The sequence below is a fragment of the Phyllostomus hastatus genome, unplaced genomic scaffold (genome assembly GCF_019186645.2).
Source record: "Phyllostomus hastatus isolate PE091 unplaced genomic scaffold, TTU_PhHast_1.1 phas_scaffold_261, whole genome shotgun sequence".
Classification (NCBI taxonomy): Eukaryota; Metazoa; Chordata; class Mammalia; order Chiroptera; family Phyllostomidae; genus Phyllostomus; species Phyllostomus hastatus.
Window position 1 is genome coordinate 241,488 of NW_025334021.1, and position 24,631 is coordinate 266,118.

A 24,631-nucleotide genomic window follows, 5' to 3' on the forward strand; every position below is an offset into this window, starting at 1 on the left:
AAACCTGCTCTTGAGAGGGCGTGTCCTGTCTGCCTAACACACCAAAGCTCACCCAAGTTCTGTCTTCTCGGCATCACTTAGAGAAGAGAGACCAACCAGCATCCTGCCCTCCCCTCCCCAGCACGCATGAGAGGGCCTCCAAGGGTTTTGTCTTCAGAGTGGGTGCAAGGTGGTCTGGGTGACAAGGTGGACCTGTGTACACCTCTGCCAGGACTGACCACAGACAGTGACTGTGATCTGGGGCCACAGTCGCTACCCAGCCCTGGTAGACACAGCTATTGGCCCCTGCTGCAGTCCCACCACTGTTCTGGGCACCATCTCAGCCCTGCTGCTGTTCCCTAGGCCCTGGGCATGGGCACAGCCTCCTGCACTGGTCACGGCACCTGTCTCTCTCAGTGTCTCGCAAGAATTTTATTCAACCTGCTCTCAGGGCCATCTTCATTAGCTCTTCCCTTTTGCTCCAGGACATTGATGTAGCAACTCCCAGAAAACCCCTGACCCCACACTTCCTGACCACTGTGCCAGCTGCAGGCTCTTTCCTTCACCCTCATTCTCCAGGACGGTACATGCTGTAGGTGTGGCCATAAGCCCCCATGCCAGCTCCCTCCTGGTCCTGGGTGAGTGCTGGAATGGAGAGATAATGTCCTGGGACAGAGCGGGTGGGAGGCCTGGGATGGGTTTCATCCATTTTGAATTCTGACTCCAACTCAGGAGACTCATGGTCCCCCTGGGGGTCTGATCCCTGAGCTCTGGCCCTGACCCAAGTCTCAACATGGAAGGTTGAGCTCCGGAAGTGGGTACCTGGGTGTGGGGACAGGTTCACACTCAGTATCTTTTTGGGAGAGTGGATTGGGGCTTTGCTGAAACTCAGAGCCAGAAGAAGGGCTGTGCTCAGAGGTAATGCTGAAGAGGGAGCTGAAGTTTCTTGAGGTCTGAGCCTCTTCTCTATCAGGCCCCTGAGTAGAGCCCTGGGAGGAGGCCGGGTGCTGGGTGTTTTTCTCACCACAGCTTCTCTTCCAGTGCTCTGCCTGGCCAGACCATCCACATGCAGAACAGTAAGTCTACCTTTTTAATCTTACTTTTAAATATATGTTGTGTTTTCTGACAATGTATTAATATCCTTTAGAGTCCTCTGACAGCTTATCTTCAGCTGGGATGAGACCCAGGCTCCTCTCTCTGTCTGGATGGATCTGTTCTCACACTGTCTGACTCTGATCTGTGGGGACTCAGTCTGTCTTTCACTTCCACAAACACCCTTGTCCTGCTGGACCTGACCTCCTTGCAGGTTGTCTGTCCTCTCAGTGGGCTTGGCTGGTTTACACTTGGCCTTCAGCTCTGCACCTCTTCCCTGGGACTCCCAGACAGGTTAGCTGTCCCTCGTTGGCCCTGAGACTCCCACCCTCACTCTTGGTGTGTGGATGTGGGTTTGCACAATCCCTTCATCAGCCTCTCTGCTCCCTCTTCCCTCCAAGCAAGGAAGCAGATTCTTGTGTGTCAGTCTCGTGTTTGTGGGGACAGTGGCACATGGAGACCCTCTGTAAGTGGATGGAGAAGAACTAGGATGTGGATGAAAGAATGAGGGAGGGAACAACAGAGTGAATGGGTGGGGAGCCTCAACCAGTTCCTGCCTCTGTGGGGCTCCAGTGACATGGGTCCTATCTTTGTGTTTCAGGGCTATGATCCCTCTCTTCCCCTCTCCCCAGCCACGTGGCACACATGGGGCTTCAGGACCCTCAATACTAGAAATGAAAACAGGCTGCTAGGAAGATAGAGAATGCAGTGGGGGCAGAGCTCAGTGCTGCTCAGAGGATTGCCTTGGGGATAGTAATCCCCTCACACTTGGGTCATGTGACCAGATCTGGGTGGAGCTCCACCCACCCCTTGGACTTCCAGTGCAGCTCTGCTGTCCTCTATGGTCCCCATGGTTTCTCCCAGCTGTTCTTCCTCCCAGCCCAGGTCCCTGCCACATCTCAGACACCTGCTTCCCTCTCCCCACATGTGACCCATCACCCTCACCCTCTGCCCTCCTCCCAGGGTCTCTGTTCCCTAGAAAGAGGCTGTGTGCAGAAAGACATGCCCAGGGCCCATCCCTGCACGGACTCTCCCCACAACTCCAATGTCATCCTTTGAAAAGCCCAAGGTATGACCAGGACTCGGGGTCCTGTGTCAGGGGGGTCACTGTGCAGTGATGAGGATTCACAGTCACTGGAGTGGGTGTGGGGGATGGTGTTTGGGGAAAGGATGGTGGGGTGGTCTAAACTGGGTTGTGGGGATGGTTGCACAGCTCTGTAAGTTTGCTAAAAGCATGGAAGTGAGCCCAGAAAATGGGGGTCTGTGATAACTGGTGGCTTCCTCCTGAGGGACCCTGAGATCTGCTCTGCTTCCTCCCAGGGATCCTGCCCACACCCTCCATCAGTGCTGAGCTGGAGGTGGACCTGTGATCCACTGGGGACAGCCTGTGACCATTGTGTGCTGGGGCCCAGCCTTGGCTGACCTATTCCGTCTGGAGGACGAGAAGAGATATTTCCATGGGGATCAGGCTGTGACGCCTCCATATGGCGTTAAGGGACAGAGGCCAGATGCCACATCCGCGCAATGAGGGATGACATTGCCAGGAGTTATCGGTGTTGCTATCGTCAAGGGACCTTCTGGTCTGAGTTCAGTGAACCCCTGGAGCTGATGGTGACAGGTGAGGAAGGCTCCACACCACCCTCAGGTTTTCCCCAGGTCCCTGCATCCTGTCCTCAACCCTGTCCTCTGTCCCAGGCTCCCTACCCTCCTGCTGGCACCCAGTCCTGTGGCTCTTGCCCCTGTGCACTCATGTGCCTTAGCCTTCACACCTGGCTCAGGACCCTGGAACACTGTTCCCATCTAGACACCATGGTGGTCTGGACACTGAGCCCCATCATGGGGTGGGTGGGAGCTGTCTTGCAGGGCTGGGTGGAGATTGGACTTTAAGGGACAGACCCCTTTGAAGGGACCGTTGGTCCTTTCACTCAGAATGGTTTTCAACCTTTTTTTTTGTGCTCGTGGGCAGACTCAGGGGGACCCCAGAGAGTGTTTCCCTTGTGCGTGGTCCATCCACCACTGGGTAAGTCATGTGGTTCATGGGATCCCTGACCAGGGCTAGAAGGTGCTCTGGGGAACCTCTTGGTTGAGGTTATTCGTTCTGTAGTTGGGTTCAACTCCTGAGATGTCCTGGGGTCAGGGTTTAAGTGACTGGCTTAGGGACTGGGGCCAGGAGGGAGGAATTCTTCCTTTAAAACCTGGTATTGTCCCTTCCTTTGCTCTTTATACAGCTGTGACTCAGAGTCCCCTGGGTCAGTGGGCATGTCCAGTTTATTCTAACCTATGACCCCTCACTGACCTGGGGCACTGTGGGAGACACAGTGGCCCTGATAAGTAGGGTTATCTCTCAGGACCTCCTGGCCATGTGGCCAAGTCAGGTGGCTCCCACCCACCCTGTTTCTCTCTGGACCAGGGTGTAACTCCTTTGTGCTAATGTATGCAGGATGACAGGACATTCTGAGTGGTGTCCTGCCTCTCAGAGAAGCAGACGCGGAGAATTCCAATCTGTTGTCCTCGTGTGTCTCTGTCCCCTTTCCTGGGAGTCCAAGGGGAATCCTCTGTATTGAGAGGTGCAGAGAAAGAGGCCAGGTGTGGACGCTGTGGGAGCTGCAGGACCAGGCTGAGAGGGATGTGCCAAGGAGGAAGCTGGGCTCAGGGCTTCTCCTACCCAATACTGGAGCCCCTCCTGGGCTGGGAAGTTGGAACCTCAGCCTGGGGCATCTCCTCCTGGGGGCTCTGCTGGGAAGTGGGCAGTAGGGTGGCAGTGGGGAGGGGTCCTTCTTCTCTCTTGGCAGGTGGACACTCAGGAGGCAGGGACACTGCATCCCCCTAGAGGAAGAGGTCTGTTCAGCCTGGGGGGTGTGAGAGTCAAGAGAGGAGACTCATCCTGGATCCCTGAGCAAATCTGAGTTTGCAGCTGTGCCCTGCACTGGGGGGCCTGTAGGTGGCTGGTAGTGAACCCTGGGGGGTGCAGCCCCCAGGTGTCATCAGGTGGGGAGTGCAGGGGCTGGGGTTTCCCAGGGAAGGGAGGGTCTGTGTGGGAGAGAAACATTAGTTCTTTCTCACTCCCAGGAACCACCCCTGAACTCACCTCCCCACCCACAGGAGCAGGCTCCCAAAATGTTAAGTCCCCAAGAGAGAGTGCCCAGGGGGAGTGGTCAAAGGGACAAGTCCTGTCTATGGGGTAGAAGCCCCTGTCTCATAGGTCCTGGACTTGGCCAGGTCTTGCCTGCCTGTCAGTGACCCCCTGTCCTCTGATTCCAGACCCCACCTCCTTGAATTACACTGTGGGGAACTATGTTCGCATGGGCCTATCTGGTGTGGTATTGCTGATCCTGGTGGTGATTCTGGTAGAGGCTGGGCACAGCTGGCACAGGTGGCCACACCCCCCACAGGACTGGAGACAAGAAAGTGAACACCAGAGAAATTAGACTCCAGACCCCAGGAGGACCCCCCGACCCAGTGCCCCAGGCACCCACTGGGGCCCAAGAGACCCAGAGCCTCACCCATTCTGTGAGTTTCACAGTGAAGTTGGTGAGGTTGCCCTGTGCACGGGACTCTGTCCTGGGAAGTGTGCAGGAGCAGCGGGGACCAGGCCTCCTGTGTGGTCTGGTTCCTTCTCCAGGGTTTGGCTCCAGACCTGACCCTCACCCACTCACAGTCCTGCCCCACTCCTGCTCAGGTTTTCCTCCTCTCCCGGATCTCAGACAGGCCCCAGGTCCCTGCAGCCTCTGCCTCCCTCTTCCTCCTCCTGGAGCCCTGCATTCTCACCTGCTTTCTGAGGACCGGGCATGTGCTGTGAAGACTTTGGTCTTGCCCACACCTGTCACCTGTGGAATTGCACCTGCTCTGGGCCCCTGGCCACCCACCTCTGTTCCTGGAGTGGTCTCTGCCTCCTGCATCTGTCCTCTTGGGTCCCTGCTGACTTGGATCTAAAGTCCAGGGAAGGCACATGGACCAAAACCACAGTGAGACATCACCTCACACTCCTCAGGACAACTATTGTTAAAATTATTTTTAAATGGTGGGCACTAGACTTCCTGGGGTGATCACTTCATAAGGTATATACATGTCTAACCCCTGTGCTGTACACTTGAAATAAGGTATTGTATGTCTATTTTAATTGAAGAATAAATTAAACATAATAACCTAAAAAGCCCACTGGGCTTTCTCAGACATCCGCTGTCCTTAGCTGGACCCCGTGGCACTGTGTAGATTGACAGGGAGCCCCCACCCATCTGTGCTCCTGCTCTGGACCAGGGGCCCCCAAGGTGTAGGGTCCCTTTCACTGGGAACAATATTTAGAAAAGGTGACCTGGGGTTATTTGAAGTCACAGCTACTAGGATTTTGTTCTGTATGGGCCACTTAGTATCAGGGAGGATACACCGTGCCCATCCACACAGGTATCTCCCACCTGGTCCTGTAACCACCCGGTTACAGGTTCGTTTATGTTGTACCTGTGTCCCTTTTTTGAAAACCCAATTCCTAGGAAATTCATTGAGTTCCCTTTTTTTTGTTTTAGTTTCACCATGTAGCTATCATGATTGAATATCAATAAGCTCATATTTATTTTTATTTGTTTATATTTATGTTAGAGTGTGTTTTTTATCTTTTGTGACTTTATGTCTTGGATATGTAGAATATTTTCAGGTTTCAGATGCTAGAGCTGCAAAAAATAATACACTCACAGATGACCACTTGATTCTCTCTTCTTCCCTGTGTACCTCTCCATATTGTAGGTGGGTCTTTTTGTTAGTTTCTGGTTTGCAGAATGAAAAAAATAATATGTGAAAAGTAGGTAAGCAGACACAAGATCTTATTTTGCCTCCTTTATGTTTTTTTTTTTTAAGTTGTATTTATTTATTTTTAGAGAGAGAGGCAATGAGGGAGAGAGAAGGAGAGAAAAACATCAATATGTGGCTGCCTCTCACACTCTCCCTACTGGGGAGCTGGCCTATAACCCAGGCTTGCACCTTGAGTGGGACTCGAACCAGTGACCCCCTGCTTCACAGGCTGGCATTCAATGTCCTGAGCCACACCAGCCAGGGCTGTGTGTATCTTATTCACACATAGGGGGGCATGTAGGTGGATTCAATAGCTGGGCTATTATGAATAATGCTGCAATAAACATGGCAGTAGTTTTAAATGCTGAGTATCCTGTTTTCATTTCCTTTGGATATACACCCAGAAGTACAATTGCTGAATGCTGTAATTGGTCTATATTTTTAATTTTTTGAGGAACCTGCATACTGTTTTCCAAAGTGACTGCATTCATTTACATTCCCACTAATGGTGCATGAGTGTTTCCTTATTTCCACATCCTTACCAACACTACTCACCTCCAACAGGTGTAAGGTGATAGTGCATTGTGGTGTTAATTTGCTTTTCCTCAACGATTAGTGATGTTGAGTATCATTTCATGTGTCTGTTGGCCATTTGGAAGTCATCTTTTGAAAAATATTGACTTCCTGTGCTCTTTTGTAATCAGTACTTTTTGTTACTGAATTGTATGATTTCTTTATATATTTTGGACATTAACCCTGTATGCAATATATGCTTGCAATTTCCCCTCTCCCTTTGTAGGGTGTCTCTGTAGGTACAGAATCCCACTCAGCTGGGGAGCCAGGCACTCACTCACTCCTCTCCCTTTCAACTTGGCATCACCTTGAGAGACGGCCGGCAAGGAAAAAGTTCTCTTTACCCTTTCAAATGTGCCTTGATTTTCTGAATCTACCATCAGGGTCAAAATGCAGATTTTATTTTATTTTATGTGTTTTAAAGATTTAATTCATTTATTTTTAGACAGAAGGGAAGGGAGGTAGAAAGAGATGGAGAGAAACGTCAATGTGTGGTGGCCTCTCACACACTCCCTGGGTGGAGAGCTGGTCTACCACCCAGGCCTGTGCCCTGACTGAGAGCAGAACTGGTGACCCTTTGGTTCACAAGGCAGTGCACAATGCACTGAGCCACTGTAGCCAGAGTGCAGATTTTATTTTTAATATTCTTTATTAGCTCTTGTCTTCAAATTGGGTGAATAAAGTTTTGGGAGACATAGTGGGCCTGTTGCCCATGAGCCAGAGGAGAGGTCACAGGGTCAGCGTATTTCTCCCCTGCCACACAGAATGTAGCCCAGGCAGTGCCGAGCTCCAGGACACCACATGGGGTGTGATTTCAAAGCCACTTCCCTCTTTACATTCCCATAAAGTCAGCGTTGGCTGCAGCACAATGTGAGAACCAACAGCTCCTCAGAAAAGAAAAGACCACACGTCTATGGAAGAGTTGAAGCTTACCTCACAACAGCTTGAACTCTCAATGCTGCTGTATTCCCATAATAATAGTGTAGGAACTCAGCTCCCAGACTCCCTCCTAAAAATGATGGATGCTGGGAAGAAAAAGGAAGCAGCTGGGGACAGTCCCCAAGCTAAAGGGGAGAAAAGTGGAAACTGCCCATCATATCCCCTTCCCCAAACCTGTCCCGGGACCTCTGCTTCACTGTGAGCTTCCAGTTCATTTTAAATTAAAAATACTTATTTTAGTAAAAAATAATCCAGCAACTGGAGGGATGATACATATAAATACGTGTTTACTGACCTCCCCTTGCTTTCACTCTCAGTGAAGACAGAAAGCACAGGTTTGGGATGGGGCGGGCTGCCAGGGGGCAGAATGAGTTGTGGGAAGGATGCAGGAATTGTCTAGACACTTCCTCATCTCCTCGTTCATCAGTTCCGTGTGCGGGGAAAACCGTGGAAAACGAACCAACAAAAACACCAGACAGGCACAGAGGAGAGATTCCCAAAGTACAAGTCCTGGCCCCACTTGCTGATCTAAAAATCTAGCCTGTCTTTAACGTCAGGGGACCCTGAGGTCACCATGAAGCTGAGACTGAAGTTTCAGAAGGAAGATCATTCCCTAGAGAGCTCTCCGGGGTCCTTCAGACAGGCACCTAGTGACCCTGTTCCTGCTGAGTAAGCCCCGCACACGGGTGGCATCTGCCTCACTGGCACAGCTCCCACCAGTCTCTGTCAGTTTCTCTCACATGATGTGCCCAACCTGCACTGAGGGCTGTTTGCATTAGCTCTTCTCCTTTGCATGAGGATGTTGATGTAACAACCCTGGGAAAACCCCTCACCTACACTTCCTATCCCCTGTGCAGACTAAAGGCTCTGTCCTCCACTCTGCAGCTCCAGGACGGTGCAGCTGCAGGGCTGACCATGGACCCCCATCTCAGCTCCCTCCTGGTCCTCGGTGAGTGCTGGAATGGAGGGATAATGTCCACGGACAGAGCGGGTGGGAGCCTGGGGAGGCCTCTCCATCACTTTTGAGTCCTGACTCCAGCCCAGGAGACTCAGGGTCCCCCCGGGAGTCTGATCCCTCAACTCTGGCCCTGACCCAAGTCAGACCATGGAAGGCTAAGTCCTAGAAGTGGGTACCTGGGTGTGGGGACAGTTTCAGACTGAGGACCTGTTTGGGAGAGGGGATTGGGGCTTTATTGAAACTCAGAGGAAAAAGAAGGGCTGTGCTCAGAGGGAATGCTGACAAGGGAGCTGGACATTCTTGGGGGCATCCATCAGGTCCCCTGAGTGCAGCCCCGGGAGGAGGCTGGGTGCTGGGCGTGTTTTTCTCACCACAGCTTCTCTTCCAGTGCTCTGCCTGGGCCAGACCATCCACATGCAGAACAGTAAGTCTACCTTTTTAAACTGCCTTTTATATATATGTTGTTTTCTGGCAAAGTATTAATATTCCTTAGAGTCCTCTGACAGCTTTTGTTCAGATAGGATGAGACCCAGGCCCCTCTCTCTGTCTGGGTGGGTCTGTTCTCACGCTGTGTGACCCACTGACCTGCGGAGATGCAACCTTTCTTTCACTTCCACAAACACTGTAGCCCTGCTAGACCCGACCTCCCCCCAGGCTGACTAGCCTCTCACAGGGTTTGGGTGCTCACCATTGGCTTTTGGTTCCCAGCTTAGTTCCTCTTCCCTCTGACTCTGAGAGGAGGTCAGTTGTCAGTCATCTGCCCTGAGACTCCCACATTCACTCAGGGTGCCTGTCACTCACCACCTGTTGCTCTGGTTTTGCATGATCCCTTCATCAGCCTCTGTGCTCCATCTTCCCTCCAGACAAGGAAGCAATTCCTTGGGTGTGAGTCTCGTGTTTGTGGGGACATGGGCACATGGAGCTCCTCTGGACGGATGGAGAGGAACTAGGATGTGGATGAAAGAATGAGGGAGGGAGCGACAGTGGACCAGTGAGGAGTCCTGGCCAGTGTTTGCTTCCATTGGGAATCATGTGCTGTGGTACCATCTTCCCGTTTCAGGGCTACGAGCCCTCTCTTCCACCCTCCCCAGCCACTTGGCACACATGGGGTTTTCAGGGCCCTCAATACTAGAAATGGGAACAGGCTGCGAGGAAGGTAGAGAACTCAGTGGGAACAGAGCTGCGTGCTGCTCAGAGGATTGCCCTGGAGTTGGGAATCCCCACCCACTGGCGTCATGTGACCAGATCTGGTTGGAGCTTCACCCCCAACTTGACTTCCAGTACAGCTCCACAGCCTCCATTGGTCCCCACAATGTCACCAACTGCCTTTCAGTCTTGGCCCAGGTCACTCCCACATCTCAGACTCCTGCTTCCCCACTCCACACACGACCCCTTATCCTCACCTCTGCTTCCCGCCCAGTGTCTCTGTTCCCTAGAAAGTAGCCATGGGCAGAGAGACGTTCCCAGGACCCTGGCCTACTCTGACCTCTCCCGTGTCATCCTGAGAAAAGCCCAACATGTGTCCAGGAGTCGGGGTCCTGTTTCAGGGGCATCACTCTGCAGTGATGAGGATTCACAGTCCCCTGGACTGGGTGTGGGGGGTGGTGTTTGGGGAAAGGATGGGGGTGTGTTCTAACTTGGGTTGTGGGGATGGTTGCACAGCTCTGCAAGTTTGCTGCAAGCATGGAAATGAACCCAGAAAACGAGGGACTGTGAGGTGTGGTCACTTCCTTCTCTGGGACCCCAAGAACTCTCTGCTTTCTCCCAGGGGCCCTGCCCAAACCCTCCATCACCGCGGAACTGGATCCTGTGATCTGCCGGGGTCGGCCTGCAACCATCGTGTGCCGGGGCCCAGCCTGGGCTGACACATTCCGTCTGGTGGAGAAGGAGAATATATCTGCGTATAGGGATGAGAAACTCCCTTCTCAACATGGCTCCCAGGGGGCAGAAGCCAGGTTCCTCATCGAGGCAGTGAGTGAGGTCACGGCCAGGAGTTATTTCTGCTTCTACAGTAAAGGGATCAGCTGGTCTGAGTTCAGTGAGCCTCTGGAGCTGAGGATGGCAGGCGAGGATGGCTCCACTCCACCCTCAGGTTTGCCCCAGGTCCCTGCACCCTGTCCCCACCCTTGTCCTCTGTTCTCCTCTCCCTGCCCTCCTGCTGGCCCCCAGCCCTGTGGTTCTGCTGCCCCTCTGCACTCCTATCCCTTGGCCTTCACACCTGACTCAGGGCCCTGCAAAGTTGGTCCCATCTGGACACCATGGTGGTCTGCACACCGAGCCCCAGCATGGGGTGGTCTAGGAGCTGTCTTGCAGGACTGGGAAAAGAGCGTACTTGCAGGGACAGACCGCCTTCAAGGGACAATTGGTCCTTTCGCTCAGAATGGTTTTCAGCCTTTTTTGTGCTCTTGGGCAGACTCATTGGGGACCCCAGGCAGTGTGTCCCCTATGGGTGGTTCATCTACCACTAGGTAAATCGTGTAGTTCATGGGGTCCCTGACCAGGGCTAGAAGGTGCTTTATGCGATGAGACTATGTGTTGTGTGGCTGAGTTCAGCTCCTGAGATATCCTGGAGTCAGGGTTTAAGTGTCTGGCTCAAGGAGTGGGGCAAGGAGGGAGGAATTCTTCCTTCAAAGCCAGGTATTGTCTCCCCCTTTGCTCTTTATGCAGCTGTGATTCAAACTCCCCTGGGTCAGTGGGCATGCCCAGTTTATCCTGACCTATGACCCCTCACTGACCTGGGGCACTGTGGGAGACACAGTGGTCCTGATAGGTAGGGTTATCCCTCAGGACCTCCTGACCATGTGGCCAATTGAGATGGCTCCTACCCACTCTGTTTCTCTCTGGACCAGGGTGTAACTCCTTTGTGCTAATATATGCAGGGTGACAGGACATTCTGAGGGGTGTTCTGCCTCTCAGACAAGTGGACAGAAAGAATTCCAATGTGCTGTCCTCACACGTATCTGTCCCCTTTCCTGGGAGTCCAGGTGGTGTTCTCTGTACTGAGAGGTGCAGAGAAAGAGGCTGAGTGTAGATGCTGTGGTAGCTGCAGGGCCAGGCTGAGAGGCACAGGTTGAGGAGGAACCTGGGCTCAAGGCTTCTCCTTCCCCCTCACAGGAGCCCCTCCTGGGCTGGGGAGTGGACCTCAGCCTTGGGCCCCCTCTCCTGGGGGCCCAGCTGGGGAGTGGGCAGTGGGGAGGGGTCCTGCTTCTCTCTTGGAAGGTGGACACTCAGCAGGCAGGGAGATCTCGGATCCTCAACTGCAAGAGGGCTGTTCAGCCTAGGGTGTGTGAGAGGGGAGAGGGGAGACTCTCCTTGGACGCCTCAGCAAGTCTGAGTTTGCAGCTGTGCCTTGCACTGGGGTCCTGTAGGTGGCTGGTAGTGAAGCCTGGGGGTGGACCTGGGGGCCTGGAGGTGGGGAGGGCAGGGGCTGCATGCTCCCAGGGAAAGGAGGGTCTGTGCAGGGGAGAAACATCTGTTCTTTCTCACTCCTTGAAACAACCCCTGAACTCACCTCCCTACCCACAGGAGCAAGCTCCCAAAATGTTAAGTCCCCAGGGGAGAGTGCCCAGGGGGAGTGGTCAAAGGGACAAGTCCTGTCCAGTGGAGAAGGAGCTCTTGTCTTGTTGGTGCTGGGTTAGGCCAGGTCTTACCTGCTTGTCAGTGACCCCCTGTCCTCTGATTCCAGCCCCTGCCTCCCTGAATTACACAGTGGGGAACTCAGTATGCATCGGCCTATCTTGTGTGGTGTTGCTGATCCTGGTGGTGATTCTGGCAGAGGCTGGGCACAGCTGGCACAGGTGGCCACACCAACCACATGATTGGAGACAAGAAAGCAGACACCAGAGAAATTAGACTCCCGGCCCCAGGAGGACCCTCCCCAGTGCCCCAGGTTCCCATTGGAGCCCAAAAGACCAAAGCCACCCACGTTTTGTGAATTTCCCAGTGCACCTCGTGAGGCTGCGCTGTGCACGGGACTCTGTTCTTGGAAGGGTGCAGGAGCAGCGGGGACCTGGCCTCCTGTGTGGTCCATCTCCTCCTCCAGGGTTTGGCTCCAGACCTGACCCTCACCCACTCACAGTCCTGCCCCACTACTGCCTGGGTCTCCCTCCTCTCCCGGATCTCAGACAGGCCCCAGGTCCCTGCAGCCTCTGCCTCCCTCTTCCTCCTCCTGGAGCCCTGCATTCTCACCTGCTTTCTGAGGACCGGGCATGTGCTGCTGAAGACGTTGGTCTTGCCCACACCTGTCACCTGTGGAACTGCACCTGTTCTGGGCCCCTGCTCACCCACCTCTGTTCCTGGAATGGTCTCTGCCTCCTGCATCTGTCCTCTTGGGTCCCTGCTGACTTGGATCTAAAGTCCAGGGAAGGCTCTTGGCCAAAACCACAGTGCGATACCACCTCACACTCCTCAGGACGAGTATTGCTGAAATCATTTTTAAATGGTGGGCACTAGACTTCCTGGGGTGATCACTTCATAAGGTATATAAATGTCTAACCCCTGTGCTGTACACTTGAAATAAGATATTGTATGTCTATTGTAATTGAAGAGTAAATTAAACATAATAACCTAAAAACAGCGAGTGTGGCAAGGCTGTGGAGGAGCGGGAGCCCCTGGGGCCCCCTGGTGGGGACACAAAGTGGTGCAGCCTCTGAGGGCATCTGCAGGGCTGCTCCTCAGAACCTGAGCAGGGAGTCTCCCTCTGTCCAGCAGCCCCAGCCCAGGTTCCCATGCAGGGAAGTGACAGCAGGGACGTGGACACTTGTACATGCGTCCCCAGGACAGCGTGACTCACAAAGTTCAAGGGCATCATAAGCTCCTCAGAGGTGGAGGAGGAAGCAGACACTGTGTCCCAGTGACGCCTCCTGAGAAGGACCCACTGGCTTTGAAGACAAGGGAGAAAGGGTCCTGTGTCACAGAATGCGGGGTCTCTAGATGCTGGAAGACAATGGAGGGATGCTCCCTTGAGCCTCCAGGAGAGAAGGCGGCCCTGCAGACACCTGAAGTTCAGCTCATTTGTACCCCCGATCTCCAGACCCTGAAAGGACACATCTGGGTTGCTTTGAGCCACCATGCTGGTGTGTATTTGTCACAGGAGTACATGGAGTGACAGGGAGAGAAACACTGATATGTGTGTCTCTTTCATAAGCCCCTTCCTGGGGACCCAGCAGGCAACCCAGGCATGTGCCCTGACTGAGAATAGAACTGGTTGCTCTTTGGTTCACAAGCTGGCTCTCAATCAATCCGCTGAGACACACCAGCCAGGACACAGATTTTATTTTCAAAGGTATGCATCCTCCCCCTTAGCTGGTCTTTCCTGAAGCCTGTAAAGGTTCAATGGTTTATCTCCTGCACTGTTGTTAGATGTGATTTTCTCTCCTTTCCTTCCAACTGTTAGCAGATGTGATGTTTGTCCTTTTCATTCTGGGCCCCAGGTATCTCGAATCTCCACTTCTGGTCTCTGTGCACCATATCCTGAAAATTTCCTCAACCTTGTCCTCCGCTTTCATCAGTGTTTCTTCAGCCGAGTCTCATCCTGGATGGGAGTGATATTTTGAATGTGTTCATTGTCTTGTGTGTTCATCTCTAAAGTTTCTAAGTCTGCTCAACAGTCCTATTCTTCTGTAATATAATCTATGTTCTTGCCTGAAATGTTTAATATCCCTCTTTATTTTGACAGATATTTAAACATGCTTAATTTAAATTTCCTCTAATGTTTTCCTACTCACTCTCTTTCATTGTATGTGACAGTCCCCAGTGTCAGTAGATGGCATCCATAACATCCATAACACTGTCAGTCATCATTAGGATTTCTCCACTGCCCACTCTTGTAGGAGTCTCTCCCCTCACACACCTGGTCTCCCACAGATTCTCCAGGGCTGTCCTTGGAGTCAGGCACATCTGCTTATACTGTCCATGTATTTTTCTCTGTATCTAAGTATCTATTTATGTATCTAAGTATTTTGTATGTATGTTACTATCTATGTATTGAAGTGTCTATCTATGTAACCATTGATCTATGTATGTATCTATGTAACTTTCAATCTGTATATTTATCTATGTATCTATGTATGTATATATCTATGTATGGTAGATATCTATCTATGTACCTATCATTGACTTATCTATCAATCTACCTGTCCTCTACATCTATATCTATGCATCCATCACCTCTATCTATATGTCTACTATCTTCTATGTACTATTATTTACCTTCCTATCATTTGTCATCTATTTATATCTCCATACACTTATCTTTTATTTATGTCTCTATCTTTATCCATCTGTTATGAATTAATACCAGATGATGTGTATGCAGACATGGGCTCTGCATGGTTATGGAATATCTCAGCAGAAATGCTTTTCAGAAACCAGAGCTTCTCTGGACCTAAAGCAAGAACATTAGAGTAGGGCCTGGGGACACCCAGACTCAGTTCCTGTGAGACCACAGCAATGAGCCCACGGGGTGGCCCCTGCACACTTCCCGACCTGCGAGGCCCTGTCCTCCTCCCCACAGACAAGGACAGCGAAGACTGTCAGAGGATGATGGTGTAATCCAATTCCACTGTCCTCCTGGGCCTCAGTGAGTTGGAATGCAGATCAGAACCCCAGGGAGAAAGGAAGGGAGATGACCCTTTTCTCTGTAAGAGTGACTGTCAGGAAGCATCACAGGTAAACCCCATACCTGCTCTCAAGAAGGCGTGTCCTTTCTGCCTTACACACCAAGGCTCACCAGAGTTCTGTCTTCTTGGCATCATTGAGAGAACAGAGACCATCCAGCATCCCACCCTCCCCTCCCCAGCACTCATGAGAGGGCTGCTAAGGGCCCTTGTCTTGATCTTGGGTGCTGGAAGTTCTAGGAGATGCAGTGGACCTGTGGCTCATGAGCATCAGGAGAGGCCACAGGGCCAGCATATTTCTCTCCTGCAAGAGGGAATGCAGCTCAGGCAGTCCCCAGCTCTAGGACACCACATGGGGTGTGGTTTCAAAGCCACTTCCCTCTTTATGGTTCCACAAAGGCAGTGTTGGGTGAAACTCAATGGGAAGAACCAACAGCTCCTCAGAAAATAAAAGACCACACGTCTGTGGGAGAGTTGAAGCTCACTCAGGACAGCTTGAACTCTCAATGCTGCTTTATTCCCATAAGAATTGTGTAGGAACTCAGCCTCCAGACCCATGCCAAAGAGGACCATTGCTGGGAAAATAAAGGAAGCAGCTGGGGACAGTCCCCAAACTAAAGGGGAGAGAAGTGGACACTGCGCATCACATCTCCTTCCCCAACATCTCCCATGACCTCTGAGTAACTGTGAGCTCAAATATTTATTTGAAACCCTGGCTGGCATAGCTCAGTGGATTGAGCGCGGACTGCGAACTAAAGTGTCCCAGGTTCGATTCCCAGCCAGGGTACATTCCTGGGTTGCAGGCCATAACCCCCAGCAACCGCACATTGATGTCTCTCTCTCTCTCTCTCTCTCTCTCTCTCTCCCCTTCCCTCCTTAAAAATGGATGAATAAAATCTTAAAAAAAAACACAAAAAACAAAAAAACCCCAAAACTTGCTCTATTGAAAATCAATTAAAAATATTTATTTGAGTAAAAATAATCCAGCAACTGGAGGGATGACACATATAAATACATGTTTACTGATCTCCTCTTGCTTTTCACCCTCAGGGAAGACAGAAAGCACAGGTTTGTGATGGGGCATGGCTGCCAGGGGGCAGAATGAAATGTTGGGGAGGATGCGGGAATTGTCTAGACACTTCCTCATCTCCTTCATCAGTTCTGTCCTCAGAGAAAACCGTGGAAAATGAACCAACAAAAAACAAAGAGGCTCTGACTGGTGGGGCTCAGGGAGATGGGTGTTGTCCCACAAACCAGAGAATCTCTGGTTCAGTTCCTGGTCAGGGCACCTGCTAGGGTTTCAGGATGGGTCTCCATTTGGGTGCATGCAAAAGGCAAATGATTAATGTTTCTGTCACATATTGATGTGTCTCTCCCTCTCTCCTCCCCTATCGCTCTCTCTAGAAATAAATAAGATCTTAAAAACAAACAGGAACAGAGGAGACATGGCCAAAGTACAAGAGCTGGCCCCACTTGTTGACCTAAAAATCTAGCCAGTCTTTAACTCCTGGGGTCCCTGAGGTCACCATGAAGCTGAGACTGAAGTTTCAGAAGGAAGATCATTCCCTAGAGAGTGCTCTGGGGTCCTGCAGACAGGCACCTAGTGACCCCGTTCCTGTTGAGTGAGCCCTGCACACGGGTGCCATCTGTCTCGCTGGTGCAGCTCCCACCAGTCTCTGTCAGTTTCTGTAACATGATGTACCCAACCCGCACTGAGAATGATCTGGAATTAGCTCTTCCCCTTTGCATGAGGACATTGATGTAACAATCCCCGAGAAAACCCCAGACCCACACTTCCTGACCACTGTGTCAGCTGCAGGCTCTGTCCTTCACCCTTCAGCTCCAGGACAGTGCAGCTGCAGGTCTGGCCATGGGACCCCGCCCCAGCTCCCTCCTGGTCCTCGGTGAGTGCTGGAATGAAGGGATAATGTCCTGGGACAGAGGGGGTGGGAGCCTGGGGAGGTGTCTCCAACCCTTTTGAGTCCTGACTACAACCCTGGAGACTCATGGTCCCTTTCGGGAATCTGACCCCTCAGCTCTGGCCCTGATCCAAGTCAGACCATGGAAGGCTGAGCCCTAGAAGTGGGTACCTGGGTGTGGGGGCAGTTTCAGACTAAGTACTTGTTTGGGAGAGGGGATTGGGGTTTGTTGAAACTCAGAGCAAGAAGAAGGGCTGTGCTCAGAGGGAATGCTGAGGAGGGAGCTGGACATTCTCAGGGGCTGAGCTCTGCCTCCATCAGGGCCCCTGAGTGCAGCCCCGGGAGGAGGCCGGGCGCTGGGCGTTTTCCTCACCACAGCTTCTCTTCCAGTGCTCTGCCTGGGCCAGACCATCCACATGCAGGAGGGTGAGTCTAGCTTTTAAAATTTCATGTTCATGTATGTTGTGTTTTCTTTTTTTTTGAAAGATTTTATTTATTTTTTAGAGATGGAAGGGAGGGAAAAGAGAGAGAGAGAAAGAGAGAGAGAGAGAGAGAGAGAGAGAGAGAGAGAGAGAGAGAGAGAGACATCAATGTGTGGTTGCTGGGGGTCATGGCCTGCAACCCAGGCATGTACCCTGACTGGGAATCGAACCGGCGACACTTTGGTTCGCAGCCCGTGCTCAATCCACTGAGCTACGCCAGCCAGGGTGTTTTCTGACAAGATATTAATATTTCTCAGAGTCCTCTGACAGCTAACTCTCAGCTAGGACAAGACCCAGGCCCCTCTCTCTGTCTGGATGGGTCTGTTCCCACACTGTCTGACCCACTGCTCTGTGGAGATGCAGCCTTCCTTCACTTCCACAAACACCCTTCTCCAGGTCTCTTGATCTCCTCCCAGACTGACTCTCCTCTCGCTGACCTTGGCTAGGCCACACTTTGGCTTTCGAGTCTCAGATCTGCACCTCTTCCCTGTGCTTCCCACACGAGGTCAGCTGTCCCTTATCTGAGACTCCCACACTTACCTGGGGCGTGTAGCTGTGGGTTTCCATGATAACCTCCACCAGACTCTGCGCTCTCTCTTTCCTGTAGACAAGGAGGCAGTTCCGTGTGAGTCTCGTGTTTGTGGGGCCATTGGCACATGGGACCCTCTGTAGATGGATGGAGAGAAACTAGGATGTGGATGAAAGAATGAGCGAGGGAGGGACAGAGTGAATGTGTGGGGAGCCTTGGCCAATGCCTTCCTCTATTGGGGATCCTGTGCTGTAGGTGACATCTTTCTGGGTCAGGGCTTCCACCCCTCTCCTCATCCCTCCCAAGCCACGTGGCACACATGTATTTCCAGTACCCTCAATAATAGAAATGAGAACAGGCTGCAAGGAAGGTAGAGAATGCAGTGGGAACAGAGCTGAGTGCTGCTCAGAGGATTGCCTTGGAGTCAGGAATCCCCACCCACTGGGGTCATGTGACCAGATCTGGGTGGAGCTCCATTCCCCACTGGACTTCCAGTGGAGCTCTGCAGCCCCCCTTGGTCCCCACAGTGTCACCAGCTGCCCTTCAGTCCCGCCCGGGTCACTCCTCAGATGCCTGCTTCCCTGTCCTCACATGTGACCCATTACCCTCACCGTCTGCCCCCTCAAGGCATCCTTGTCCCCTAGAAAGTGAGGGCAGGGAGTAGTGTCCAGGAGCCCACCCTGCTCTGCCCCATCCCATGTTACCCTGAGAAAAGCCCAATATGTGTCCAGGACTCGGGGTCCTGTGTCAGGGGGGTCACTGTGCAGTGATGAGGATTCACAGTCACTGGAGTGGGTATGGGCGTGGTGTTTGGAGAAAGGATGGTGGGGTGGTCTAAACTGGGTTGTGGGGATGGTTGCACAGCTCTCCAAGTTTGCTAACAACATGGAAGTGAACCCAGAAAAAGGGGGTCAGTGATAACTGGTGACTTCCTCCTGAGGGACCCTGAGATCTGCTCTGCTTCCTCCCAGGGGTCCTGCCCAAACCCTCCATCAGGGCTGAGCCGGGACCTGTGATCCACTGGGGACAGCCTGTGACCATCGTGTGCCGGGGCCCCGCTCGGGCTGACCTATTCCGTCTGGAGGATGAGAACAGATCTGCCCATGGGGATGAGATTGGGACACCTCCACGTGGCCCTCATGGGACAGAGGCCAGATTCCACATCCAGGCATTGAGTGATGACACTGCCAGGAGTTATCGCTGCCTCTATCACAAAGGGCACAGCTGGTCTGAGCGCAGTGACACCCTGGAGCTGAAGGTGACAGAAGAAGACATGTCCACTCCACCCTCAGGTTTGCCCCAGGTCCCTGCACCCTGTCCCCAGCTGTGTCCTCTGTCCCAGGCTCCCTGCCCTTCCACTGGCCCCCAGCCCTGTGGCTCCCCTGCCCCTCTGCACTCCTGTCCTTTGTCCTTCACACTGGGCTCAAGGTCCTGGAGCAATGGACCCATCTGGACACCATGATGGCCAGGACACTGAGCCCAGCATTGTTGTGGACCCTGTAGGGCCGGATGGGGAGTGGATGACCTCCCAGAGGTCAGTTGGGGACAGACCCCATCAAGGAGACAGGTGTCACACCCTGCAGGATGGAGTTTTACTGTCTTTTTTCCCTGGACAGACTTGGTGGGGCCCCAGGTAATGAGTTCTGTATGCGTGATTGATCCTTTTTGGAAACTCATGGGGTCCAGGGGCCATGTCCAGTCTGGATGTTGCTCTGAGGAATTTGGAGGTTGAAGCTGCATTTCCCGGTGTGTTCAGGCCTGAGATGTCCTGGACTCAGAGTCCATCAGGGACACTCTGACCCCCTCCATGTGCTCCTGGGTTTCACAGGATCAATTCCTTGCTGACTCATGGGGTCAGGAGCAGCATGGTGGTGGGAGGTGAGAGGAGTGATCACTTGCCCTCAGCAGAACTGATCAGGGGTCTCTCCCTGACTCCTGTTCCCCATTTTGCTGGAATGTGAGGAGTCATCTGGGACTGAGTGATGGACTGATGTGGCCTGTGGGTGGACGATCAGGGTGGAGAGGGGCCAGGCTGATTGGGAAGGAACCCAGGCAGCTCCCATATAGTATCAGCCTTCTCCTGCCCTGTTCACAGGAGCCCCCAGAGTCATCAGCTCTACCTCAACCACACTCACAAAGCCCCCCTCCACAGCTGGTGAGCAGAGATTTCAGAGTAGAGGGGTTTTGGGGAGCTCTGTGGTTGGGATCAGTTTCTGGGGTCCATCTCCCTGCCCTGGGCTAGGAGAGTCAGAGAAAGACAAATACCATATGACCTCACTTCTATGTGGAATCTAATGAACAAAATAATGTAAAAAAAAAAATAGAAACAGAGGCACATACACAGAACAGAATGACAGCTGTCAGATGGGAGGGGTTGGGGACTGGGTGAACAAGGTGAAGGATTAATTTAAAAAATTTACATATATGTATATATATATAAATATACACATATATACATATATGTATTTGATGCATAGACACATTTATTTAACTTCAATATCAATGGGTTCAATAAAATGTTGTTACCAATTTGGACAGAACTGACATACGGTATTTCCATCCTCAAAGAAAGTTTCACCAGCAGAGCGACACTGGAGAGAACAGGTGAGGGTCCCAGAGCCAGGGAGACCCCCTGGGTGGGGAGCAAAGACACTCAGAGCCTCCTCTGCCCAGCTCTGGCCTTCGATGCATGTCTTCCTGATTCCTCACTCCTAGGACACACGCAGACAAATTCCCTGGACACTAAGACCAGCAGTGAGTGATGGGGGTCAGAGGGCCATGGACCTGGAGCCTGCCTCTTGGAGTAGGAAAAGAAAGGGTTTTGGTGCCCATCACATTCCAGCTACCCCATCTTTCTGTGGACAGGGGACGTCTACACTCAGGACCCCTGTTTGTAAAATGGGGGTGATGGTTCCCGTGTGGCAGGACTCTGAGGCATATGAGAGATTATTCATGTGGGTGAGAACATGCCAAGCCCCCAGCATAGGCATGGTATGCAGTTCATGGTATGCATGGTAGGTGCTCAGTAAATGCACACTGCTAATATCCTTGGTTCCATCTCCCCTGGTCCCCCAGTTCTGTCACCAGAGCATCTTTATATTCTTGTTGGGATCTGTGTGGCCTCTCTGCTTTGTCTCCTCCTCCTGGCCCTCTTCTTAGTCCACCATCATCGTCAGAAAAAACGTGGTGAGTCTCAGGGTCAGGGTGAGGTCATGTGGGAAGGCATTTGGGGTGCTGGGAAGGCAACATCCCTCCTAATTCACACCCCTGACTGTCCTCAGGGCTCCCCAGCAGCAAGGATGAGGAACCAAGGCCCCAGGAGAGGTAAGAGCCCCCTGGGAGTGACCATGCACCCCCTCTTCCAGTTCTCTGCCTCCAGGTGCCCCCCGATGCTCATTTGTTCTTTCTCCTCAGGCTCAGCCCGACAGATAACATCACAGAGAGCCCAGCAGGTAAAGGGACAAGGAGAGGGGACCTCTTGGGAGAAGGGAAATGGGCATTCAGTGCCATTCTGGAAGCAGTGGAGGTGGGAGGGTGTCTGGGAACATTGTGGGCTCTTCTGGAGGAGGAGGGTATGAAATCAGACCCTGTGAATTCTCAGGCACATTTGGCTTCAAAGGTCCACTCCCAAGAGCTGACCACTGTTTTCTCCCCTCCAGATGTGGCCACCACAGTGGATGCACTTCCTGAGGAAAATGGAGACATGCACAGCCCAGTGAGTCCTAGTACTTGCCACTGGTTTCTGGGTAGCAGAGCACCCCCACCTTAACAGGTTCACAAAATCATCCCAGCATCCTGTGTGAGGATTTGGAAGCAGATGGAATGTGCTGGGTGGTGCTGGGTCAGGGACTCTCATGAGGTTGCTGTGCAGACGACCAGGGCTGTGTCCAGCTGAAGGCTAGACCGGGGCTGCATGGTCCACATGTAGGGTGGCACCCCTGCAGGGCTGGAGATGGGAGGCCTCAGTTCCTCTGCAGGCAGGTGGACTCCTCCATGGCAGCTGGCCTCCCCAGAGGGCGGGACCCCAGAGTGGATGGGCCGAAGCCACAATGTCTTTTGTGGCCCCTCCTAGGAGGTGACAGGCCCTCACTTCTGCCACATTCTGTGGGTCACACAGACCAGCTGGGACTCTGTGTGGAAGGAGGCCACACAATGGAGTTTGGGGAGGTGGGATGACAGGCGCCAAGTGGAGGCTGTCTTCCCAATCTTTCCTTCTCCCAGCCCCTACATCTCAGCCTCGGCCACACTAACTTATCCTGGGTCTGTCCCTCAGAGTCCTGCTGCAGGAGACCCTGAGGAGGTGACATATGCCCAGCTGGACCAGTGGGCCCTCACACAGAGAGCAGCTTGCCCCGAGTCCCCACAGCTCATGGAGCCCACAGCTGAGTCCAGCATGTATGCAGCCTTCCCCAGACACTGACTTCAGGACCACCTAGCCTCTGCACCTCGAGACACAGGACACCACCTTTGCAAAGGCCGGTAGCGGCCACTTGGAGGACCTCCTTATTAAACTATTTCCTTCCTGAAAGTCATCAACACATTTCTCCTGTAGGCAAGACCTGGACATTGGGCACCCCTACTGAACATGCAGGAGGTTCACTCACCAGGTGGCCCCTCCTACAACCCACCAGCTTGGTGAAGCACAGTTGTAACTCTTGTTTCCAGAGACCCAGCTAATGTTGCCCAGCTGGTTTCACCACGCTCACATTACCAGGTCAAACTGGCTGCCCCATCAGGTTAAAAGGATTCTTTACACTGAGAACCACCAGGGGGCGACAATCACTTGTTAGCAATAATTTAGCTTTTTTAAATAGGAAAAAGAAACTTGCATGCCTGTTACAGCCTGGTATTAAAAACGTTATTCTGTATTAAAAGAATATTTTAGAAGTTCAAACCAAACTCAGCCAGCTCTTTTAAAAATGCAGTTGCTACTGTAGTTCTGTGAAACACTAGCATATTGAGTCCTGGTTCAAAGTACCTGGTTCAACCTCCATAGTACCTGCAGTCTTTCCTCTGTTTTGTTTTTAAAAACTAGGCACTGAAATACTCACTAAGTTGCCGAAGGTTGGCTACCTCTGACCTCAGGACAGGCTAAACATCTCACTAGCCAGGAGGTTTCTATCCTGGCTCAGAGAGGGTGGGTGTCCAGCCTTCCTCCTCAGTTTTAAATTGTGCTGATCTTTCATGTGCCATTCCTACTCAGGGGTGATTTTCCTCCAGGAATTTGCTTTACAGTTCTCCATTTTTATCTTTATTTTCTTGGGGTTCCCTCATGGATTGAATTTGTGCCTTTCCGTCTCTTTGTTACTTTTGATCTATTAGTGCATTAGTCTGGGCTCTCCAGGGACACAGACCCAGTGGGTTCTGGTATGTATGTTACCTAGAGACACAGGAGAGGAAGGATGGATTCAGTACAGGAATAGGTTCACAGGTCTCAGAACCTGCAGGTCCCACCAGCTGTCATCTGCACGCTGGAGACCCAGGAGAGTCAGTGCTATACATCTGACCACAGATGCTGGGTTTGCTTCAGCACTTTGGGACACAGACTGCTGTGGCCACACCATCCCGAATCCACTGTTTCACCTCCTGGGTTCTTCCCCAGGGCAGATCCTGTGGTCTGAACCTTCTGTTTCTTGGAGGTGTTGGGTGACTGGGGCTCAGGAACATGGGGCAAAGAATGGGTATCATTGAGGCCCAGGATCATAATGCACATGGTGCCAGGAGGGAGGGCACACTCCCAGAGCCCAATGCTCTTCTCCTTGAGCAGCAGTGACCACAGGACTGGGTGCCCCCTGGGCTGAGCTCATGTCTGGGGAGAGTGGCAGTTCTGTTCCCTTGGAGAGGCTGAGCCCCACCCCATCCAGGAGGACATGACAGCAGGCCCTGCAGACACCTCCTCTTCACTATCAGACCTCACCTGGCTGACCCAGGACAATGAGGAAGCTCCTTTCCACTGACCCCAGCTCTTCCCGGGAGACTGCCTGCTTGGTGCTGCAGCCCAGCAGTCTCACCCTGGGCTGTGCCCCTGAGGTCTCAGGTCTTTCCCTTCTGGTCCTGACTCTCCCTCTCATGGGGCTGGGTCCTTCCCTGTGAGGTTGTAATAATGGGACTCCCTCTAGTGAGGGGCAGAGGCTAGGAGTCCACCTTCTCTCCACACAGTGCCTGTGATCTGTGCCTTAAATGACCTAGAGATGCCCACAGCATCCAGTTAGAACTCCAGCCCCCAGACCCATCTGGTTCTTTGCAAACACAACCTTCCATGAAGCTCCACCCACAAATCTTTGGACAACATGACTGACTCATTAGTGCATTTGCTTCTGTAGACTTACAGGCTTTTAGTTTAGAAAGAACCAATCCAGCTGGAAGGCAGGTGTGTGCCAAGCACAGTCCAGGGTCACAGGACACAGAGGGACACAGTGACAGGACTTTGTGGCCAAGCAGGCTGCCACCTGCCCTGGAGAGCATGAAGGGGCAGACTGAGTGTCCTTCCAGTGTGCCACTCTCCTCTCTGTGCCCCTCCCCCCATTAATAACATGAAGGTCTCAAGAGAGTTGTATGGTTTGCCTTCTGCACCTGGGAATCGAAGTGTTTGCATAAGTGTGTTGTAGGGACTGGTCAACCTGTGGAACCGGAAGCCAAGCCAATAAGTTTCCCTGCTTATGCTGTCCATGTATTTCTCTCTGTATCTAAGTATCTATCTATGTACCTAATTCTTTACGTATCTATGCTACTATCTATGTATCAAAGAGACTATGTGTCTA

General features: G+C 52.4%; 2 protein-coding genes across 2 annotated transcripts; both read left to right on the forward strand.

The window, feature by feature from the left end:
- Positions 1 to 8,179: 8,179 nt before the first annotated feature.
- LOC123804985 (leukocyte-associated immunoglobulin-like receptor 2) lies at positions 8,180 to 12,886 on the forward strand. The gene is made up of 4 exons (XM_045817429.1): positions 8,180 to 8,314; positions 8,712 to 8,747; positions 10,092 to 10,415; positions 12,009 to 12,886. The coding sequence occupies exons 1-4, from the start codon at positions 8,281 to 8,283 to the stop codon at positions 12,173 to 12,175; spliced, it is 561 nt and encodes a 186-aa protein (XP_045673385.1). The 5' UTR covers positions 8,180 to 8,280; the 3' UTR covers positions 12,176 to 12,886.
- A 692-nt stretch (positions 12,887 to 13,578) lies between these two features.
- Positions 13,579 to 22,672, forward strand: LOC123804990 (leukocyte-associated immunoglobulin-like receptor 1). Its single transcript, XM_045817440.1, has 9 exons — positions 13,579 to 13,607; positions 16,781 to 16,844; positions 17,250 to 17,285; positions 18,842 to 19,162; positions 20,946 to 21,056; positions 21,152 to 21,194; positions 21,285 to 21,322; positions 21,530 to 21,585; positions 22,144 to 22,672. The coding sequence occupies exons 2-9, from the start codon at positions 16,811 to 16,813 to the stop codon at positions 22,288 to 22,290; spliced, it is 786 nt and encodes a 261-aa protein (XP_045673396.1). The 5' UTR covers positions 13,579 to 13,607; positions 16,781 to 16,810; the 3' UTR covers positions 22,291 to 22,672.
- Positions 22,673 to 24,631: the final 1,959 nt, after the last annotated feature.

Excerpts from the sequence above, each read along its gene's own strand:
- LOC123804985 (XM_045817429.1), top strand. The coding sequence starts at position 8,281 with ATGGACCCCCATCTCAGCTCCCTCCTGGTCCTCG. Across the intron at positions 8,315-8,711 it reads CAGCTCCCTCCTGGTCCTCG|TGCTCTGCCTGGGCCAGACC; the intron begins GTGAGTGCTGGA and ends CTTCTCTTCCAG. Across the intron at positions 10,416-12,008 it reads TGGCTCCACTCCACCCTCAG|CCCCTGCCTCCCTGAATTAC; the intron begins GTTTGCCCCAGG and ends CTCTGATTCCAG.
- LOC123804990 (XM_045817440.1), top strand. The coding sequence starts at position 16,811 with ATGGGACCCCGCCCCAGCTCCCTCCTGGTCCTCG. Across the intron at positions 19,163-20,945 it reads CATGTCCACTCCACCCTCAG|TTCTGTCACCAGAGCATCTT; the intron begins GTTTGCCCCAGG and ends CTGGTCCCCCAG. Across the intron at positions 21,323-21,529 it reads CATCACAGAGAGCCCAGCAG|ATGTGGCCACCACAGTGGAT; the intron begins GTAAAGGGACAA and ends TCTCCCCTCCAG.